The 23,115-nt window shown below is 42.8% G+C and overlaps 1 protein-coding gene across 1 annotated transcript in view; it reads left to right on the top strand.

Moving 5' to 3' along the window:
* Positions 1-23,115, top strand: part of SEMA3C (semaphorin 3C) — a 151,516-nt gene that overhangs the window by 82,704 nt on the left and 45,697 nt on the right. Inside the window, exons 4-10 of the mRNA XM_033163538.1 lie at positions 457-519; positions 4,429-4,548; positions 8,024-8,114; positions 17,350-17,469; positions 18,525-18,667; positions 21,036-21,150; positions 21,755-21,824. Of these exons, the coding sequence (XP_033019429.1) occupies positions 457-519; positions 4,429-4,548; positions 8,024-8,114; positions 17,350-17,469; positions 18,525-18,667; positions 21,036-21,150; positions 21,755-21,824 (722 nt within the window). The remainder of the gene's footprint in view (positions 1-456; positions 520-4,428; positions 4,549-8,023; positions 8,115-17,349; positions 17,470-18,524; positions 18,668-21,035; positions 21,151-21,754; positions 21,825-23,115) is intronic.

Raw genomic sequence — 23,115 nt, 5'->3', positions numbered from 1 at the left:
TTCATCCTTGCTGTAGTCAGGTTAACAAATGTTAGGGCAGACCCTCTGCCCAATAAGTGTCTTCCTCATGGCACAGGCTTGCAAGGCCTGCACCAGCTTCAGATGACAAACCTATTAACTTCAAAAGTTCTGCTTTCTGGAAGGCTGTAATGTACACCACCTTGTGACCGAAATGATCTATTTGGGATGCATTTCCTCAGTTGTTACTGAACTAACCCAGCATTGTGGGACGCTGGCTTGCTCAAGAGTTTCTCTGAGCAAGAAAAACTTGGATAAAATGCTTTCCCCAGCAACACAGGTCTGTGAAAATATTGATCTTGCGAGTTTAGGCATGCCTTGCAGGCAGTGTGGTGGTTTGAACAAGGTGGAAATGATAAATTTCCCCAAGCCCTTTAAATGTGCATTGAATATTATGTAATTCATATTTGTATATGTATGTATTTTCTTTCCACACAGATATTCTGGCCAGCATCAACAACCAAAGTGGATGAGTGCAAAATGGCTGGCAAAGATCCTACAGTAAGTATCCCCCCCCCCTTTTTTAATTAAATGTTTGGCTACCGAGAAAGAGCGGCTTGGGTGCAGCCAAAAGCCTAGCGGAAGAGGCGTGTTTTCATTGAATACTCTGCAGGCCGAAACAGTCATGCAAAATTCTGAAACAAGCAAGATATTGACACAGCCTGGATCTCCCTCCCGGTGTCTGGAAAAACGAGCACAATTGCTTATGTTCAGGACCAGATTTTTTTCTTTCCCTTTTAAAAAAGGAAACCCATTTCTTGCTTACCTTGTTGCTAGTGATGGATATCATTAATAAGGCTCGCTCTGCGTATCTCCTAGAGAATATGTTGCAGACTGTTGAGCTAATGTTAAGTGCCTGGACAGACTCCCAGATGGTACAGGCAGCCTTCTGTATGGAAAATAATAATAATCCCTGTACATTCCAACAGCACTTACTGCTTGATCATAAAGACTCTTTTATTGGTTTTATAAAAGCAACATTCTGAACAGATGCCTGAAAAAAAGCAGAACTTCCTTAAAGCAGGTAAATGTGGCACGACTGTTTCTGGAGTCAAAGCAAGAATCCTGCAACAGAACCATCTGCGGTTCTGCCAATTAGCTCTTCCAAATCTCAGAGTGATTCTTGCTCAAACGAACAAACCACTCCTTTAATTGTTACGAGCTTAATAACTTGTACATCACCTCAGGCGATACTTGGGGGAAGGCACTTGGAAATTATATTAGTAGCAGCTATAACAATAAATGATTTCGGTGTGCCAAGTGCAAGTAGGGCGGCCAGTTTTACAGAGGGCAGTTCTCGATCTGAAGCTGACCTCTGTTTGAGAGACGGCTCTGACAAAGAAAGAACTCTAAGGAGGTGGTGTGGCTCAAGGATAAGGAACCCTAAGAAAACAACTCCTTGCCCATTGATATTAGGCAGGCCCCTTCACGGTGCTGTTTTCAGCACTTGCCAAAAACTTCTTTGTTCGAGCAAGCCATGTGAATTTGACATGGATTTAAAAATGCTATCTTATTTTATAATGTATATTTTGAAACTTGGTTTTGTATATATCTTTGAGAGAGGAAATTGGCTAACAGTTTTAAATATCAGCAATTTTAATTTATTTTATATTATAAGTAGATCTCGTAGGTTTTGCTGATGAAGTGGTACAAACATTTTATTAAATGAATTAAAAATTATGCTGTGGCTCCCCATCTGGGAGACTCACCTGGTGCCTTCATTACAGATCCTTAGGCACCAGGTGAAAACGTTTCTCTTCAACCAGGCATTCTGCTGGTTAACATTCTATGGCTTTTAAAATGTGTTTGTAGGAGGGGAACTATTGGTTTGCCTTTGTTTCATTGTTTATTCTGTATTCTCATTTTCTATCTTTCTGTTGTGAAATACCCAGGGATCTTTGGATGAAGGGTGGTATACAATTTTTATTAATAATTTAAATAAATATGTAAATATGTAAATGCAGAACAGGGGCTATGAAGCTGTCTTTAGATGACCACTAAAACTTGTCCACCTGGGAAGACATTTGAAGTTTTTGACTGAATAGGACTTTGGATCCCTCTATGGTAAAAGACGATGAGAGGGATCAAAAGTCCCATTCAGTCAAGAACTTCAAATGTCTTCCCAGGTGGACAAGTTTTAGTGGTCACTCCTGTTGGAGTGGTCCAACTTATTTTATCTGTTGATACAGTTTTGCATGGATTTGATTGTTGTTTTCATATTTTGTAAGTTATCTAGAGGACTCTTTTGGTGCTGAAGGGTGGACTTAGAACAGGGGTCAGCAACCTTTTTGAGCCATGGGCTGGTCCACCGTCTCTCAGACCATGTGGTGGGCCGGATTATATTTGGGGGGGGGGATGAACGAATTCCTATGCCCCACAAATAACCCAGAGATGCATGTTAAATAAAGGGACACATTCTACTCATGTAAAAACACGCTGATTCCCAGACCGTCCGCGGGCCAGATTGAGACGGCGATTGGGCCGCATCCAGCCCACGGGCCTTAGGTTGCTACCCCTGACTTAGAAATAGTAATAAATAAATTCCACTTCATTGGTCAAAGTTTTCCAGCCCCCAGATAAATAATTGTTTGTGATGCTTCTAGGTGGCAGCTCAGAAAGGGCTTCTGTGTTGATCCATTGAATATATCTAGGTGTTGTATCAGGTCTTTTTTCCCACCAGCATTTGAATAAGGTGCACAATTTCTAATCTTAATTAAATAATAGCATATTATGCTATGCTCTACTAAGGATTCATTTGGTTATGGACTTGTAATTAAAAGGAGTATACGGCAAATACTTTTTCCATGTTGATCTTATCTTGCTCCATACTTCTCAAGGGAAGAAAATATTGGATCTGCAGAGCATAATGGAGCGTAGCATTTTCCATTAAAATGTCACCAGTAATGGATTCAAGTGATTTCTGTTTAATTAAATTAGCGTTGAAAATGTTAGCATGGTGCCTGCTTCCTTTCCCAGATGACTATAACAGTCTAATACATCATACATACCAAGCTCCAGTATCTCCCCATACTTTGCAAAATGCAATGTACTTTATATATTAAGAATGTTTATTTGAGTCTAGTGGTATGCTGCATGTCATTAATGAAGTCACTATTCAAGGGAGAGCAATATGTGGCTGGATTTTGCATGAGACTTAAGCTGCGTTTCTGTACACACTTTCCCAGAAGTAAGAACCACTGGGGTTAATGAGGCAAACTTCTGGGAGGCTGAGTTGCACTTCTACAAAGAGGATACTATGTGCATCCAACAGGGAGACTGGCAGCAGGGTACCAAAGAGCAGTGGAGAATCTTGTGGCTCCTTAGCCGCAGGGTTAGCCAATCTAGTGCCACCTAGTGTGCCAAGTCAAGTCCATAATCTGGGAGGCATCTGTTACAGCACCTATTCTGCTCCTCTTCCTTATGCCTTAAGGTGGTTTGGTTCCGGTCTATGGTACTGGGGAGCAAGCAGTGTAGGTTTATCCATTAGGACAAAGAAAACACTGCCCCGCCAACCTGAGTCTGCCTTCAGCCACCCTCCAGCTGCCTGCCTTATTACTAACAAGCAGTCCAGAGGGTGGCACTGTCCTTCAGGTTCCTCCTCCATAATCTCACTGATGCCACTTGTGGAATTCAGCAGGGAGGAGGGCAGGGACAAAATTAGAGTTACCGTATATACCCGAGTATAAGCCGACCCGAATATAAACTGAGGCACCTAATTTTCCTACAAAAACCTGGGAAAGCTTATTGACTCAAGTATAAGCCGGTTCACCTTTGCCGCTGTGGAGGAGGAGGAGGAACAAGCAGCCCGAAAGCAGCCCTTTGGGCTGCTCCTTCCTGTTCCTCCTTTGCCAAGTTTGCATTTATGCGAGCAGTTCAGGAATGGAACAAGCTGCCTGGGGAGAGTAAAGAACCGCTGTTCTTGTATGCTTCTTAAGGAATGGTTGACTGGGGAGAGCGGGTGGCGGCACGAGCGGAGAGAAAGGGCTTCTTTCTTGCCGCCCCCACCATCCGCCTCACTCAAGTATAAGCCGAGGGCAGCTTTTTCAGCACAAAAAATGTGCTGAAAAACTAGGCTTATACTCAAGTATATACAGTAGTTAGATCTGTCTGCCATTGGCTATGGCGCCACCTGCTGGTGGGCTCCCTACTGTTTCACCTATCAGTCCCTTTCAGGGGTGCCAACTTGAATAAAATATTGTGGGTGCCCAGGTAAGCCCCACCCTGCATAATCGATCACATGATGCAGCACATGCATGCCGTTGGAATGGGAATAGCCAGCGACATAGCTGAAGGCCCCCCCCCTCAGCCCCTAGGAGTTTGCTCCTATGGTCCCAGTGGAAACCAGCCACCTCTGGGAATAGGCAGCAGATTTACAACCCCCCTTTGTTTGTTTTCTTGTTCCCTCTGCAGCACGGTTGCGGCAACTTCGTTCGTGTGATACAGACATTCAACCGCACCCATTTATATGTTTGTGGAAGTGGTGCGTTTAGCCCTGTATGTGCATATCTCAACAGAGGGCGAAGGGCAGAGGTAAGTATGTCAGTCTAGCAGTGGTGCGTGAGTTGGCTGGTTGGAAGACTGTCTAGTGCTTGAGTGGCCCTCTCTTTGTCAGCAGCACAGTGTGATGCAGCAAGACTTACTTTTTTTTAATAAAGAATTTATTGAATTTCCAAATAAAAACATATAAAATACAGATACTACACAACATCTACAAAACAATACAAAAAATACAAAAATGCAAAAATGCAAAAATACAACACTAAACAAAAACAAATTAAACCACTTAAATTCCTAAACTTATTCAAATCTTATTTAATGGACTTCCTCACATCCTCTCTTCTGTGTTCATTTCAAATATACTGTAGTAACTTTGTAACAACTTTATCTCTTCTTTAACAACTAATCTTACTTCTTATGTATCATCTTATATCTATAATCTTAATCTTAACCAAAATCCTTAATTACAATTCTAGCAATTTATATCCTATTTTAAACTAACATCTTATTACTATCGCCTATTATATCAATGGATTTCACTTCAAATCTCTATCTTTTCATGTTTTTTCAAATAGTCTTTAAATTTCTTCCACTCTTCTTGCACCTTCTCCTCCCTCTGGTCACGGAGTTTCATGGTCAGTTCTGCGAGTTCCATGTAGTCAATCATCTTCAACTGCCATTCCTCGACTGTTGGTAGCTCTTCAGTTTTCCAGTTTTTAGCAATTAAAATCCTAGCAGCTGTTGTGGCATACATAAAAAAGATTCTATCTCTGTGATGCAGCAAGACTTACTTGCCCAGTTGCTTTGGCACTGAGTGGTGAGCTCCCCTCCCCCCCATGCCTGCAAATACTTTCACCCCTTTCTCAACACCTCTGTTAAAAATTGCCGGAAAGACAGAAGGGCGCTTTGCACTGGGTGCCGAAATGCTTTGCTTTCTCCCTCCCCATCGCAGCTTGAAACTAATGTGAGAGGAGTCTTGCCCCATTTCTAAAGGAACCTTCAATTTATTCTTCAACAAGCTTGCACCCGGCCTCAGCAGACACTTTTTGTTGGCGTAATTAATTTACAGTCAAACACAAGATTTCGCAATGAGAAGGAAATAGTGGTACTCTTAAGTGGCACAATATAGGTACGCATCTTGAGCGTGCTGGAATTGGGCTTCAGCGCGTGCCTGTCTCCTGAGCTGCATGCCTGTGATCCATTGATTAAATAAACTGCTGCCTCAGACGTCTGGAGCCTGTTCGGTACTGGACTGCAGGCCTTCCACTTTCCTTGCTGGGGTGGTGCAGGCCAACAACAGCAAAGCCGCTTGGAGTGTCGGGGTTTAACGTGAGCCTCCCCCCCCCCTTTTTGCATGTATGGGCCTAATTAGCAGAACAGAGGGGATTTATTTTTAGCAAGACTAGTGAGAAAATTGCGCTGCTTATCATCAAGTAATGCCATCGTTTTTCATAGGTGAAAGGCTGTTTTTCCAGGTGAAAAGGGAAAGAAAAAGAGGTTGAAAAGCAATTTCTTTTGCTTTATCTACAGAGATAGAATCTCTCCTAAAGCTATAACTCTGGCAACCTTTTTTTTCCATTGAGGGCCACCTTTTCCTTGAGGATAATCTATCTGGGGAAGGGACATGCCAGCAATGGCAGGATTAGATCCAGCAGTGGGCAGAGCCTCTTCCTTTTCTCCCTCTTTTCCCCACACCCCTTTTCTCTCTTGTCAGCCCTTTTCACCCACTTCCTCTATCTACTACCCTACCACCCATCATCACCTGTATGAAACTGGGCTGAGAAACCTTGCCATAACTAAGGATGGGGAAGCAATTTGATGCAGTATACACGGAATGTGCATTTTCCAAAATGCAAACCAAAGCACAGGTACCCTTCGCACTTATTGGTATCCACATTTTTGTGATGCAGCTTTCCTACCAAAGTTTGCAAAAACACATGTCCTAGGGGAAAGGGCGCACAAAAGGAAGCCTTTAGCAGACAATAGTATACAAAAGTTCATTATATTAAGAAAAAGTGCTTACAAAAATGTGTGCGTTAGTGAAAACTGCATATAAATATGTGTTTCTCTGGGGAAATTTACACTAAAATGCTGTTGAATTTTCATGGAGATTAAAACACACACACAAATTGCTGCCAAATGTGGAGAACCGCGTATAGGATTGGGAAACTGAGAAAGGAGAGAACAAAAAATGGCAGATCCTTCCATTCCTAGCCATAACACAATACACATGGCAACTGGCACCGAACATCTAGCCATCAGAGTTGGGCTAGAGAAGGCTAGGCCTTATTATTTGTGCCTCATTCATATCACATTATTGTGACCAAAGACTCAGCTCCAGTAGCAGGTGTATTTGCTGTGTTTACAACGGTGCTGCCTGCGGGGAACACATACATGATTGATTGCTAGGGTGGTCATTGACTTTCACAGCTTCCTACAAGACGCCTCAATAGACTTTTACTGGCAATATATCATTTTAGGACTCACAGAGCCAGCCTGTGCTGTAAAATTCAAACCAGGCTGACAGAATTCAGGCTGGGTACCAATTCTGTCTTCCAATCCAAGTCTTTCTGGGCCCAAAGCTCTAGTTTTTCTGAGACCTTTGATATCGTCACCACCACTGTCCCTATGTTGTTGGACTACAACTCCCATCAGGTGCAGCCAAGATGGCCAGTAGTGTGGGATGATAGGAGCTGGAATCTGAGAGGCTCTGAAGGGCCAGCCTTTGCCTATAGACACATGACTGTGCAGAACATGTGGAGATTGTGAAACACAGTAACTCCCACAGAGTTGGGAGCCTGGCTGTGGAACAGCTCTGGAGACTGAAGGCATCTCTGTTTGGGAATCTGGAAAATAAGAGTTTCATCTATCCAAATAAATACATAAATAAGTGTGTGTGTGTGTGTGTGTGTGTGTGTGACTGAGTGACTGATAATTTCATTTGGTCCACATTTTAAAGCAAATAGAATTAAGGAGGAAATGCATGTAAAGTGAATGAAAAGCATACAAAGTGTGTATTTTAGGGGAAAGTGTGGATTTTTTTCATGTAGTTAAAATAAATAAACAGAAAACAGGATGGGGTGGACTTACTAACGGATGCATTTTAAACTGATGCACGTTTGAAACTGATACAGAACGGAAATAAGCTGACTTGTCCATTTTTAATTGAAAGTGGACCTAAACGAAGAGGTCCATTAGATCAGGCAAAATTCCACAGAAAAGTGGAGAACCATTCCTTCCTTCATTTTGGTGCAATATTGAGCTATAGCCACGGACTCAAATGAGAATTCAGGATAACAAGCACCAATTTCACAGGGGTTGCTGTATTCTGCAATAAATGTTTTAGCCTTTAAGATGCCAAGAGACTTTTTGTTGTTTAAGGCACTGTTTTTGCAGGTCTTATGGTAGTTGTTAACTGCTTTTCCACACAGTACACCACCTAAGCCAGGCATTTTAAAATTAACCTTCAACTGTTCCCTACCGATTGCATGTTATTTCTGTGTTACAGGAGCAAGTTTTCAAGATCGATTCCAAATGTGAATCTGGGAAGGGCCGCTGCTCTTTCAACCCTAATGTGAATACCGTCTCTGTTATGATCAGTAAGTGAAAACAACCAGGGTTTCTGGGGGCTTAAATCATTAGGTGCCGAGAGTGAAATGAGAGGGTGTTGTAAACAGATTGAGCCACAGGGTAAGAGAAGAAACTGGAAAAAATGATCTGTCAGTGACTGTTTAGTTCTAGTGAATCTTTCCTCAGTTAAGGGAATTGGACTGCTGGCCACTTCCAGCAACATGTTTCCATTATTTTAGGCTGAATTCCATGTAAAAGTGATTGCTAAGTTCAGGAAATACGTTAGAGATCTTCAGCTGTCTATTGGAGCAGATAATATGTGGGTCCAAAGGCACTTTAGCGTAATTTGAGGGTGGGGGGGAAGCAAGATTGCCATGCTTAATTTTTCCAACCTTAATGTTTATAAAAGAATATTTGATTTCGTTTAATAAAGAAAGGAAAGACACGTGACTAGGGTTTTAGTGGCTGCAGTAGATTTTAAAAGATTGATTTTAGAATTGTAGGAATATGTGTTGCTAGGAAAGAGTGGATTAACTTAGTTCCAATGCAAAACAAAGCTCCATGTTGTCCTTTTTTGTGGGCAGATTTTTTTTGTAAGGAAAAACCCCACAAAATCAATGGAGTTATTTAAAAAAAAAAAGTGCTTGAAAGGTAGACCCTTTTCTTTCTCTAATATTTTACGGCTGCTTAGAACACCAGTGCCTCCTCTGGGGCCATGAGGTAAAAAATCTGGTTCAAAATGCAGCCCCTTCCTGGAGATTGGATGGAGAAAAAGATGGCTGCTCCCAATTCCATATAAGGGCATGCATCTCTCTCCCCCCCCCATACAATATCCATGATACCTTTGCAAGACATTGTATGGAAAGAAAGGTGGTTGCCCCCTTAGGCATTTGAGCACTTGTTTGGTAGCCATAGGGAGCATGGAGGTGAATGCATCAAATCCCATGCCCACATGTTGAGTGAATGGTGGATGTCTCTTTTCTGAGCACAGTACAAACCCAAATGGTCTTTTGCACACACCCATCATAGAAATACTGAGGGAGGCCAGAGCTCTTCCAGTCACCAGCAGGCTAGTAACATTTCAGGGTTAATTTCTAAAACTGGTTTAATCCAGGGATTGGGCAGTTCGTTTTAAAAAGGGATTAGTTCCAGTTCACTCCCTTCAAAAAAGGAACTAATTCACAGTTCAGTTCACAACGGCCACAGCATTCCCTCCCAGCCCCCTGAATTCTACAGAATTCTGCTCTGCTAAAGTATAAAATATACTTAAGAAGGCTGAGAAAATATCAAAACACACATACACACATACAGTGTAACATAAGCAATTGCTATATTTATTCTTCCCAATAATTATGATACTTAAACTTCATCAGCAATCCAACTTTTAAGATCAGTAAAAATGGCCAGTGCAATGGCCACAGAGCTTGATTTAATGAAACCCTTATATGTTCATAAATTATTGCACTAAAATTAAAGTTAAACTGAACTGAACCTTGCCCCGTGTTCCTCTGCAAAAGGAACTTAATTCACATTCAGGTTTATTGAGTGTGTGAATTTATACCCCGCCCTTTCTCCCAAAGGAATTTTTCCCCCAGATTTCCTTCTGCTGCAAATGCTCTATACACAGATGCTATTAGCCTGATATCCTTTGTAAAGGCAAGCCTACCTTGTTACCTGTTGACAGCATGTCAACTGTAAGTTTAAAAGCACCTAACAGCACATGGCTTTTGCAGCTTGATATGGCTGGCCTGCCATATATGGCCTGGGGATCATGAGATTGGTTAAATCTGCTACACATTAAAAGTTTCGTGGGGAATCCAAGACTCCTGAATTCAAGCGTACAGCAATTCCTCCTTTTCCAGTCCCCAGCGGTCTTCCTCTGCTTCCAACTGTACCCTATTATAAAACGGAGGTATAAATCTTTTGGTCCAAACCACAATAAGTCCTGTTCTACTATAAAGATTATCATATTTATTGTGGCAGATTTACTGGAGACACCAGGATCGTCTTGGAGTAGAGCTCACTTCATCAGTTCCATCACCCTTTATCAGATGCTGGCTGGAACTGGACAAAGTTCTACTGGCTCATCAATGCTGGTTCATTTGAGCTCCATTCCAGATGTTCACTTAAAAATGTGTGGAGAGTAATGGCAGGCATGCAGGTCCGGACGCCAACGTTCCTTGTGTGCCCTGAGTTTCAGACCTTCCTGTGTTGAGATCAGGAACCTTGACAAACATGCTTAGAATCCCTCTTGAGACGCAAGAAGGCCTGAAAGTGGAGCAGACACGGGCAGCAATGGGTGGGGCTTCCAGGCATGTCCCTCAACCCCTCCCCATTTTTCATCCATATGCTTTCAGTCAAACTAGGGCTTTCTTTCTTTCAGTGTTACATACCTCGCTTTTGCACTAGAGTGCAGAGCAGCTGATCAAAGGCCCCAGGACGGGTTAGTCTATTAAAAGAAATGTTCCCAATAAAATCGGTCCATTTGCATTGTGACCTCATCGCTCACTGATTTCCCAAGCAAGACGTGAAAGGAATTTTGTTTTGGAATGAAAGATAAGCTTTGAGGCATAATGGAGCTCTCCGGAGGTTGGATAATATCTTGAATTTATTTGTTGCATCCAAATGATTATATAAACAGGTGTGTCTGTGTGTAATCCCTTGCCCCTTTGCCTGTTCACAGTTCTCAAGTTATCATCAGAGCTGTGTTAGTTGCCTGGCTGGAAATGGCTGTGTACTTATTCCCACAGCACTATTGCCTAGACGTGATTATCAATTAGGGATGGGCAGATAAATTTCAGTTTATCTTCCTTGCCCATTTCCCCCTGTCTTGTGTTCAGTTCTCCACATTTCCATATCAGTTTGCCTTAAAAAAAAAAAAGTCCTCATGCAGATTCATCAGCCTTTTAGTGTGAATTTCTGCCCAAAGTACACATTTTCACCAAGGGATTTCTCCTGATGTAGTGCATTTTTTTTGGCATGTGACTTTAACTAGCATATGCATTTTTGTGGACGCTCATATGTGCATTTTTGTGTGCATCACTCGGATGGAGAACTGCATTGCAAAATTTGGAGGTGCAAATCTTGAAGGCTAGCTGTGCTTCAGTTCATCTATTGTTTCAGAAAGTGCAATCTAGGTAGTTTTGCCTTTAAATGTGAGCTGAATCAAATCCCCTCCCCTATGAATGTATCAGCAGCAACTTTCTCTGCTGTGGATGCGAAGAGTTGCACAGCCTTCAGCAGGGGGCAGGAAGAACCTTTGATTCCAAAGTCTAGGATCAAGACTCTGTATCTAATCCCACAGTCCCTAAGCCAGCAGCACAGCACGCTGGCGTTCCCAGCCAAAGGAGAAAGCCGTCGTTGTCCAGATTTCAGATTCTCCTGGACAAAGCAAAGAATGCCATTGACCTTAGCATACGGTTTTTGTCCTTCGTAGCAACTGAAAACAAACTGCAGAGGCTGTTTAGCTCTGTGATTTCAGTGTAGCATGTCTTGTAGCTTCAGGCCTTCTGCTCACACCAAGATCAACAGGCGTTGGGCAGCGGGAAGAGGATCATTTGTTTGACCTCTGCACTGGGTTGCCAGATGAGTATTTCAAAAAAAGAACGGAAAAGGGGGAGATACTGTCGAGTGGCAGCTCCTACTATTCCTAGGAGTTTGAAAACAACAACAACAACAACAACAACAGTAGCACTCTGAAATATGTACGTTTATTCTAATGAAGAAATAGGGATTCACTGGTGGCCAACTGAATTATTTTAAAAAAATGAAACCCTAAAAGTTCACTGGAAACAGGATAAATAATGAAAGTTGTGTTAAAGTCAGTCATAGCCAAATGCAAACACATCAACATGATTTTAAATACAAGTTATAATTTTGCATCTTGCTAAACCTTTTCAACATATATATCAGCACAGTCTGGTGCAAACATAATTCTGGCTTCCTGCAAACCATGTTTTACCATACTAATTTTGGAAACATATAACTTCTCCTCTGGTCTCCTTTCCTTTACTGGTGTAGAGTAATAACTAACCGGTTGCCCTCATATCCATAGTCAAACTATGGTTTTAAATACTGGTTTATGGTTTGTTTTCTATCTTTTTGGCAATGGGGAAAAAACCAAAAACTAACTTGTGTGTTCTTTCTCTTCCACCGCAAATGATTCTAAGATTTTATCAGGTATGCATTGGAGAGAAGCAATACCAAAGTCTGTGAGCTGGTTACTGCACTCACTAAGACAAATTGTTTGGGGGAATTTAACAATTAAGACTAAAGGAAGTGGAGCTGACAGATATTATTGGTGCCTGATTAGACAAGTAGGCTCTTGGAATGCTTAAGGCATAACTAATAAAGCTGGTATGCAGTGGGATTAAGAACAGCACCGTTCTTTTCCAGCGTTTAATTTTTTATATTAAAAAAACTGGATCAGCGATAAACGTAAGAGCTTTGTGAGAACTATAAAGCTGAGCTGTAACAAGCAATCCTGTAGGAAATCAATGACAGGAAAATATGGGGGTAATTGTATTTGCAGTGGAAAGGTTAATTAAAATGTGTTTCAGATTTATATGGCCTTTTTTCAGTGTCCAAAGCCCTTCTCCTACAACAATCCTTACAACAACTCTGTAGGACCTGTAGGTCAGTAGAATGATCCTGAGATTGTAGATGCAAGTCTTACTGAGCAGCTTGAATAAGGACATCTAGTTTCAGTGCAGACAAAACACTGGCAAACTATGGTATACAAATTGGGAACCAGCTTCAGGAACGTACAGTGCCACCCCTTCCTTCCTTCCTTCCTTCCTTCCTTCCTTCCTTCCTTATCTAGGGTACATTTTCTTTTCCTTCTCTTGTTATCCACCTATAGTTGAGATATGCATTTTCACCAGTCTTAACCAACATGGTGGTCTCCAGATCTTTGGAGCACAGCTCCCATCAACCCCAGCCAGAATGGTCAAAGGCCAGGGATTATAGTAATTAACTAGTTTTCTTCTTAACCATGTCCTGTAAATCTGCCTCAAACTCTAGTTTCACACGGGAACATAAGCAAATGGTTAAGACAGGAAGCTCATTTAAATATTAATTATAGCTAAGGCTACTGATGGCTCCTTGGTTTTGTCTCCTCTTCCCGTGGCTGGGTCTGCTTTGAATAATTGCTAGAGCTGAGAAACTGCTTGCCTAAGGATGAGTAAAGAAAGGAAAGTTTAATCCAGACAAGATGGAGATGCTGATGGTTGAACTGGAGACGGAGGATGAACCTGTTCCCAGTAAGGCCACATTCCCTCTCAGTGAGCAGGCTCAGAGCTTGGCAATAGCTCTGGTCCCAGTGTTTTTGCTAGACATCCAGGCCTTGTTGTGGACAGAGTACATCTTTTCCATCCACCAATTGAGTGACTTGTCCCCCTTTCGGTAGGCATGTGATTAAGGGAACAATCCTACCTCCTAGCCAGGGAGCAGCACAGAACAGGACAGCAGAACCTCCACCATGTGTATTACATTAGTGCCTTTGCTCACCTGGGCAGAAGAGGAGGGAAATATTGCATTTAATTTTCACTGTACAAGCTCTTGGCTGATGCAGAAGAGAGGTGTAGTCTCTGGCTGAACTCCCATCATGCCCAGCAGCTATGGCCAATGGCCAGGAATGATGGGAACTGTGTTTCAGCAATATCTGGCAAGCCAAAGCTTCCTTGCCCCTGTTTTAATCAGAAAAGCAGTTTGACAATGGAACCATTTACTTGGGTGGCATAGTCTCTCACTTGCTAGAGGCCTTCAGGCAGAGACTGAACAGCTATCGGTTGGGAATGCTATCCCTTTAGATCTCCTGCATCAAGGAGGAGTGTGGATTATCAGACCTAAAAGTCGTCCTCCGTATCTGTGGTTTTATTTTATTTTATAATAATTTTGATTAGTTTTCAATTACAATCCAATAATAGCCTCATTATAACAATACAATTTATGGTACAGTTATTAATACCAGTAGTTCAAATACCACCGTATCTGTGGTTTTAAGACAGCTTGGAAACTTTTACTGGTCTGGAAGATCACCTGGAGCTAGCAGCTGTCTAACAGGAGCTGAAGCAATGGTGGCATCTCTGCTATGGAGCTACCTTCACAATAAGAACTGACAGGCCAATTCAGATGACTAATTGGCAAATATTCCGTAGCTATTGAGTTTGCTGACATTAGTATGCTACTGCTGCCTCCCTGTATATTAACTAGTCCTACTAAATTGAAATGTTTCATCCCACTTACTGCGGTTTTTAGGCTTTTGTTTTTTAATAAGCCACTTTTGGGCTTTTTATGGGGAAAAGAGGCAGGGCATTGACTTACATTTAAATAAATAAATGCCTGGCTATAAAGCTAACCTGTGATTAAAGCTGATCAAAGTGTGATGGGACATGTGCTGGAGAGGAAAGGGAGCCATGCTTTATTCCCAAGACTGGTTCATGGTTGCAAACCGTAGTTTATCCAGTGTTACATCTACAGCAGGCACTGGTAAGCAGAGGCAAGTTATGAATCTGGATTTGAACTCAGGCTCTATTCCAGGGGCAGCCAGATGTTGTTGTGAGTGACCTCTAGATATCGTTGGACCCCCCCCATCATCCATAGCCATTGGCCACTCTGGCTGGGGCTGTTGGGAGGTGTAGCCCAAGAACATCTGGAAGGCACCACATTGGCTGAACCTGCTTAAAACTTTCCATCTTCACTTGCACTCAAGGCCGGTGCTAAAGCTGTACAATATGACTCAAGCCATGTTGCTTCTATGTACCTGAACAAAGAAGCAAAGCTCATTTTTCGCCTGCTGCCCTGTCTCTTGGCAACAGGTTCCGTGTTGCTTTTGTTGAAAGAGAGAAGGCGAAATGTGCCTTGAGGCTGAAAGTTGTCCGTGATTGCATGAAGAGTGGGTGTTGAGTTGGTGATCTTGACAGGAACTAACAATAGTTAAGTGGATGAGTAGCCATTTCCTTTTGCTGGTGGGCAATCTGCAATCCAAAGTAAAAAAAAGATATCATTGGAGGGGAGGTAATTCGGCCAGTTCTTCACAGTAACTGTAAAAGTGAGTGATTACTTTTAGCTAATGGTTTGTTTCTGTGAACTGCCTCGCCAACCCACCAGACTTGTCTTGAGGGCCCCAGACAGGAGGGGAATTGTAATTCATACCTATGTACAGTGTACACACTTTGTGATACATGAGCTGAATCCTTCAGCGCAAAAGAATTTTGGTCCATAATCCTGTTATTACAAGTGAAAGTTACAGGCCTAATTCCCTTTACGGAAACATTTTGAGACTGAAATTCACTTTGGCTCCAATTTAGTATGTTCGGTTTTCGTTCATTCTTATTAGGCGGTTGAAACTTGAAGGATACAAGGCTAGATCTTCCCTGTGGCATCCATCTGCAGAGTGCCACACTGAAATGGAGATGTGCCCCCCCACCCACAATCTCTATACCACTACATATATATTTTTAAAATCTCTAAGCGTTGTGCAGAAAACTGAAACAACAACCAACAACTTAAAGAACCATAAATATTACAGAAATACAGTTAACATATAAAAACATTGCATTAATACAATTAATACATTGCTAATACAAATAGGCCCCCCTCTGCTCATTGTTCTTTATCGGGCCTCTGCCTGCTTTTCCTCCAGCTGCTTTACCATGGACAGAGTTTGCTTTTATGGGCAGGCAACAATCTGGGTGGTGTTTCCTCAGGTTGCCCACGGCTGTGCCCCCTTAAGCAGGCAGCTGCACTCTCCGCACCCAGCTCTGGGTGCAGTGGGTTTGGTGAGTTTCCCAGGGGGTCCCAAGAGTAGGGAAAGGACAGCCCTCTGCTCACAGTTCTTTCTCGAGCCTCTGCCCCTTGAGAAGACCAGAAGGGCCAGTGGTATTGTCAAATGTTCATCACACATGAAGGGAAATGAAGGCAAAATGGCCCAGATTCAGAATTTCTCATTTTGGGATCTAGGACTCTTGAATCCCCTTCCTTGTGTGTTGGTCACCACAGAGATTGGCTATTTCCCTACGAAGGTTTCCTATCTGGCCCCCATTTCCAAGGAGGAAGGCATCTATAGCAAGGATAGAGGAAAGTTTTCAGCTGGAGGGCCACATTTCATTCTGGACAACCTTTTGGGGGTCCATGTGATGGGTGGGGCCGGAGGCAAAAGTGGACAGAGCAATGAATGTGGGTGTTTCTTTGTACAATAGACTGGTTTCTTAACACACACACACACACACACACACCCCTAATGCAGGCAAGCAAGAATCTTTATCAAAATTCAAGGACACATTCCAGCCAGGCAGGGAAAAAACAAGGAGAGGACAAAGCAGGGATGGTGGAGGATGTGACCTGTGGGGAGGGAGTGTGGCTTGGGAGGGTTGTGGCCTAGGGAGAGTCTCGAGCAGAGGGAGATGCCTGGAGAGGAATATTTTGTCCCCAAACCTGAGCTTCCCCATCTTTGACCACTAGCCATGAACACCAGAACACAAGCTGTGACTTATTTAATGAACTCCAGTGTCTTTAACGGACTCCAGTATTTAATGAACTCCAGTAACAGGAGTTTTGGTACGGCCCTCTCCTCATTGTGCACCTCAGCTGTGTGCTTCTGTTTGCTCGTCTTTGCTTCTTCATCTGCCCCTGCTAAGATTCACACTTGGAGGAAACAGTCGGACAGTCTCTGCCTTTGCCACAGTAAGTGGCTAGGGTGCAAAATCGTGCAGGGGTCCTTGGGAACGGAAAGTATGCTGAGGGTTGGGTTGCACTCCTGATTATGTATAGCTCTAGACTCTATCCCCCATGAGACTGAACTAGGGTGTGGCCTTGGTCTGCTGCATTGTCTACCCACACCAGAAACAAAACTATTTTGAGCCTCCTTCAACCCACTTTGCCACTTTTATAGCACATAAAACTGGGATGGCTGTTTCTGTTGGAAGTAACATTTGATGCGGCATGTTAATTTTTTCCATCTTCCGAAGCTGACTCCCCCGGCAACTTCAACCACTAAACGATCTTCCACGCGAAACATTTCCTCCACATTTGTGGTTGGTTACGCTATTCTGTTTAATTATATGGTTGCCCAAAGGTTTCCATGAAGATGGGATGCTCCGTTGCAGACCTGGAATAATGAGTCAGAGGGAAACCCTGCTCTCATCCCACTTCTTACAGAATTAGAAAACGTGCATGGATCAAATAGGAAATGGCCGCTGAATTTGTCCCAAAGTAAATGAGGATGCATTCATTCCCCCCCTCTTTTTTTTTCCCTTTCGGCAGATGAAGAACTGTTTTCAGGGATGTACATTGATTTCATGGGGACTGACGCTGCCATCTTCCGCAGTTTAACCAGACGGAATGCTGTGAGGACCGACCAACACAATTCCAAATGGCTGAGTGGTAAGAGGGCCAGGTTTTGAGTTTCATTGTTGTACATGTTGCAGCATGTAAGTGGCGACATGGAAAATGCTTTTATAAACAGATAAAAAAGCTTGGCTGGCTTTTCTGCAAACAGAACTTCAAATCACAAGAGATTAATTTGGCACATTTGACAAATTGATTAGCAAATTCGACAAGTTTGAATATGTACAATTTTTCAAATGGATCATCAGACTATGCCAGGCATGTGATTTGTCAGCCATAGTATTTGATCTACTAGCCAACACTATGTATGCATGTCTTTTCGCACATCTCTGTTCAGGTGACGTGTAATCTGCAGTGTGGTTTGTGTGACAAGCCAAACTCTTGAAACTACCTATATACTTGAGTATAAGCTGACCCAAATATAAGCCAAGGCACCTAATTTTACCACAAAAACTGGGAAAACTTAATGACTCGAGTATAAGCCGACAGCGGCAAAGGCGGAGGAGGAGGAAGGAGCAGCCCAAACGGGCTGTTTTCGGGCTGCTCGTTCCTCCTCCTCCTCCTGCCAACAACAGCCTCTGTTGGGGACCCTCACTTGAGTATAAGACGAGGGGGACTTTTTCATCATTAAAAATTGCTGAAAAACTCAGCTTATACTCGAGTGTATACAGGGGTAAGTAACACTTTTCAAATTTCATGGATTTCAAAGTTAAGATTTAAGTCTATTTTGCAATGTGCCTCACTCAATCAAATAATCTACCAACTAACACAAGAGAAAGAGGAGAGAAAGTAAACTTTGCATAATTAATAATTTCTCAGACAAAATGATCATCATTTTGTCTGACCTCAAAATGACATCAGATGCTTGGAATATGTATCTTGAAGCAAACCTTTTCTCCGGGACTCTTGAGTTAGATTCGATAAATTTATTAATAATTGACATGCAGGTAACAAATCAGACATTCCCCACAGCTCACAGCAGGCAACAACTGTATGACCACAGGGAGTCCCATTTTGTTGCAGGCTTCTGCAGAGTTGGTCTGCGGTGCAGATACTTGCCCTCCATGATGCATCTTTTTGTGTCATTGCAGAGCCTGTGTTTGTGGATGCCCACCTCATCCCAGATGGCACTGACCCCAACGATGCTAAAGTATACTTCTTTTTCAAGGAGAAACTGACGGACAACAGTGGCAGCACCAAGCAGATCCACTCTATGATTGCTAGAATATGCCCGGTAAGCAGGGAGTGGTGTTGGAAGGACAGCTGTCAATACCCTATGCCTGGTTTTGCAAAGTGTACCTGCAGTGGAGTAGTTGCCTGAGTCAGCAAAATTAATCTGCTCGAGTCTATATTTACCGTGAGCTTCTATTTAGCATTATTGACTTGCTTGATCGCTTCTCCCTTGCATAACTAGATATGTTTTGACTGAATGGGGGGTATCTTTGGAAACGGCTGGAAATAGATACAGTTCCTGTGCTTTCCTTTGGGCAGAAAGGCGGGAATGAGTCAATTTTAGTTCAAACTGTATGAGGGCAAAGTGCTCTTGTGCTCGGGTCCTGTTTGTGGATTTCTCACAAGTATCTAGTGGATTACTGTGAAAATATGATGCTGGATTTGATGGGCCATTGGCCTTATCCAGTAGACTCATCTTTGGTTCTTAGTCACAGCTAATTGCCTAAGGCCCAGGGCCTGCTGGCTCTAAGCAAGTATTGATGTTATTGTAAGGTCCTTCTTCTGGGCAGCAAATGTGCATGAAGACGCCTTCTACTGCTATGTTCGCCTGGGATCACTGTAGGTGGCAGATGACAAGGCAGCTCAAGCATGACATGGTCTCCCTCTCCAAAACACATGAAAACAGCTCTTCCCTTCATCAAACTCTGCATTGTAATAGGAAAGCTTTCAACATCACAAATCTCCTTGGTACAAAGCTTCCCTAGCACATGTTCTAACTGGTTGGTGTGTTGGGTCTCTTCATTTCAATGGTAGGGGTGAGCAGTGGAAAAGGCCGTTGTGCTTTTATCTGGTTCTTCTTTGTCAAAACAGTATGGCATGTAACCTTTGCTTTTTGTTGTTGCTGTGAAGGCACCCAGAGGCGTTTTGCAGAAAACACTAAATATTATTAAGCCATTATTGTCATAATGAAGCCCAGATGACTTGCTAAAAGTCCCGGGGCACAATTCCACTTGCATTTGTCTATGCCAAAACTTGCAAAACCAGGCTTCAAAAGAACATGAGATGGATGTGTGTGGTGCTCTGTATCTGATGACCTTACTAGAAGTCAGCAACAGGAATCTTTCGTAAGGGTTGGACTGGGTCTAATGCTCCTTATTAGAATGAAAAGAATGGTTTCTTCACTGTGGCCTGCTAGGTACATATGCTCTTTTCATTTCAATTGACTGTTCTGTACATTGAACAGCAGAACCATTTGCAATGCCTTCTCTTGGACTGTGCTACATCAGACTGCTGATGGGTATTATGTATTTGAACACTGTTCCATGAGGGATGCGCATGGCACTGTGGGTTAAACCACAGAGCCTAGGGCTTGCGGATCAGACGGTCGGCAGTTCAAATCCCCGCGACGGGGTGAGCTCCCATTGCTCGGTCCCAGCTCCTGCCCACCTAGCAGTTCGAAAGCACAACAAAGTGCAAGTAGATAAATAGGTACCACTCCAGTGGGAAGGTAAACGGCGTTTCTGTGCGCTGCTCTGGTTCGACAGAAGCGGCTTAGTCATGCTGGCCACATGACCCGGAAGCTGTATGCCAGCTCCCTCGGCCAGTAACGCGAGATGAGCGCTGCAACCCCAGAGTCGGACACGACTGGACCTAATGGTCAGGGGTCCCTTTATCTTTACCATGAGGGACAGCAGCCCTGTCTGCAAATGGAAATGGGGCACCATGAGAGAGAAGACTAAGCTTTTCGGCATGCTATTGTTGCTTTTCTTCCACTCTGACATGTTGTTTTCCTATACATTGTGCACATGTGTTCTAGCATGCAGCCCACCTACCGGCAGCCAGATGTGGTTCAGTCCAGGAAGCTGTACCACATAATCCACATTGGCTGGTAGCAACCTCATAACTTATTTCCACCTTTGTTTATTTGTTCAATGCAAATATGTTGTGCATTCATAATGCAGTTCCACACCATAGATGGTGATGTCTCTTCAGCGGTAGAAGTTTCTGATATCCTGATTAGTGTCCTGGTTGTGTAACTTGGGCAGGAAAAATGAGAAGCTTTTAAAGTCCAGATGCTAATTGAAAGTAGGGATGGGAAAGAAAATTGATTCCACTCACAGTAAGAGGTAAACACAGAACCAAAACACAGTCATCTTTTGAAATTCACACTTCTCCAGATGTAGCTAAGCAGTTCTTCAGCCAAGTAATATGTACACAAATTCATATGTTAGAATATATATACGTGTGGTGGAAGAGATTGCTTTGCAAAAATGCATGTTTTAGGAGAAATTGACAGTAAAATGCTGGTGTATTTTCATGCAGATTTTTTTTTTTTTAAACTCACTAACTAATGTTGAAAGTGCTAGTAGATATCCGTATAGTTTTTGGAGTTAGTAAGTGGTTTCTCCTCTGCTCCCCCCCACCCCCAGAATGATACTGGTGGACAACGCAGCCTTGTGAACAAGTGGACAACTTATTTGAAAGCAAGACTTGTGTGTTCAGTAATGGATGATGATGGCACAGAAACCTACTTTGATGAATTAGGTACAATTTATGTATTTGACAAAATGTATTTCCTGTTTAGTTGCTGTGGCCAAAACCTCTAAGTGGTTTACAAAGCATGTGAAATATGTATTAAAACTGTAAATGAAAGTCAATGCTACAATCAGAATCAAAATATGAACAAAATCTGCCATTATAATACACATTATAAGCTAAAACGACAGATTCAGATACATCCACATTACAGGCTGAAGTATATAATTGTAGCAATTTCTAAACAGAAAAAAATATTTTCCCCCTCTGATTTCCCTCTAATTTTTGCATTTGGACTGAGATACCTTCAGGAGCATAGGGTAAGTGATGGCCTCAGGGCAGTCAGGGATTGGGGTCATCCATTTGAAACTTTCACCAATTTGGTTATCATATAAGCTACATACACTTTTAAACATTTTTCGCCTCCTTCCATCGGACAGACTATCTTGTCAGTGACATAATAGAAGTACTGCACAACATGGGTTTGCTACAGTTTGTAGCCTAAACAAAAAATTCCATTGGTTTCAGATGGAATAAAGGTCAGGGTGTGTGTGGTACAGTTTGGAAATCACACGCAGATATTTTCAGCCTCTGTTTTGCTTCTTTCCCACAGAGGATGTGTTCCTACTAGAAACAGATAACCCCAGAACGACGCTGATATATGGCATTTTCACAACATCCAGGTAATCTTGCACATTTGTGAATGAAAATCCACAGGTTGAATGTTACACCTGAGAGAAGTTGTGGTGAGGCGACTCCCATGTTTTACGAATGTCTGTCATCTAAGGGGATATCCGCATGAAGGAATGGGTAGGGTTTTTATGTAACATGGCAAGCAAATGTTTCTAATACTGCCGTAATTTAAAATATCATGGAATTGTTGTTGTTGTTGAGCACGCCAGGCACTCCTGTCTTCCACTGCCTCCCGCAGTTTGGTCAAACTCATGTTAGTAGCTTCGAGAACACTGTCCAACCATCTCATCCTCTGTTGTCCCCATCTTCTTGTGCCCTCCATCTTTCCCAACATCAGGGTCTTTTCCAGGGAGTCTTCTCTTCTCATGAGGTGGCCAAAGTATTGGAGCCTCAGCTTCAGGATCTGTCCTTCCAGTGAGCACTCAGGGCTGATTTCCTTCAGAATGGATAGGTTTGATCTTTTTGCAGTCCATGGGACTCTCAAGAGTCTCCTCAAGCAACATAATTCAAAAGCACCAATTCTTCAGCGATCAGCCTTCTTTATGGTCCAGCTCTTACTTCCATACATCACGACAGGGAAAACCATAGCTTTAATTAAAAGCTTTAACTATAGCTTCTAGCATGGAATAGCAGCACCCAAAGGCTTTCTGTACAATAAAACTGCATCCTGACATCAAAAGTGGTGGTCTGATTGCCCTAGGCCAGGGATGGAGGACTTTTTCCATCCCCAGGACTGTATTTTTCCATGTGCTAATTTCTGGGGACCAAAGGGCCTGAGGTAACAGTGGGTAGAGTGAGAGATGCAGCAAAGAGAAGAGTGGGAACCACAGACCCCTCGGCCACACAGTGGGTGGCATTGCAACCATGAAAAGAGTGAGAGCTTTCTGCACACACACCTCTCCAAGCTTCTTAAGAGGTTTCCCCCTGAAACCATTCATCGTACGTTCCCTCTGGTCCAGTCACACAATACTGCAGCAGCATTTCAACCTTTTCCATGTGTCTGGTCTCACCTGCTCCAGCAACGTCTCTAAAAAGACATTGGGTCAGACAAATGGCTTCCACACATTCGTTAACTGGAAGACACTTTTGTCTGCCATCTTCTCATTGCTTTTCATGAATGTCGTTCTAAAATTGGAGGTGAACCTTTCCCTACCTTCTTACCTATCGTTCTGTATCAGCCAGCACCGTAGCTGTTTTGTTGACGACGGAGAACAGTTAAAACTAAATAAAAAATAAAAAAATCCTTCCAGTAGCACCTTAGAGACCAACTAAGTTTGTTCT

The sequence above is a fragment of the Lacerta agilis genome, chromosome 10, assembly GCF_009819535.1.
Source record: "Lacerta agilis isolate rLacAgi1 chromosome 10, rLacAgi1.pri, whole genome shotgun sequence".
Lineage (NCBI taxonomy): Eukaryota > Metazoa > Chordata > Lepidosauria > Squamata > Lacertidae > Lacerta > Lacerta agilis.
The sequence above is the reverse complement of the archived record's forward strand: the minus strand, read 5'-3'. Positions and strand labels throughout refer to the sequence as shown.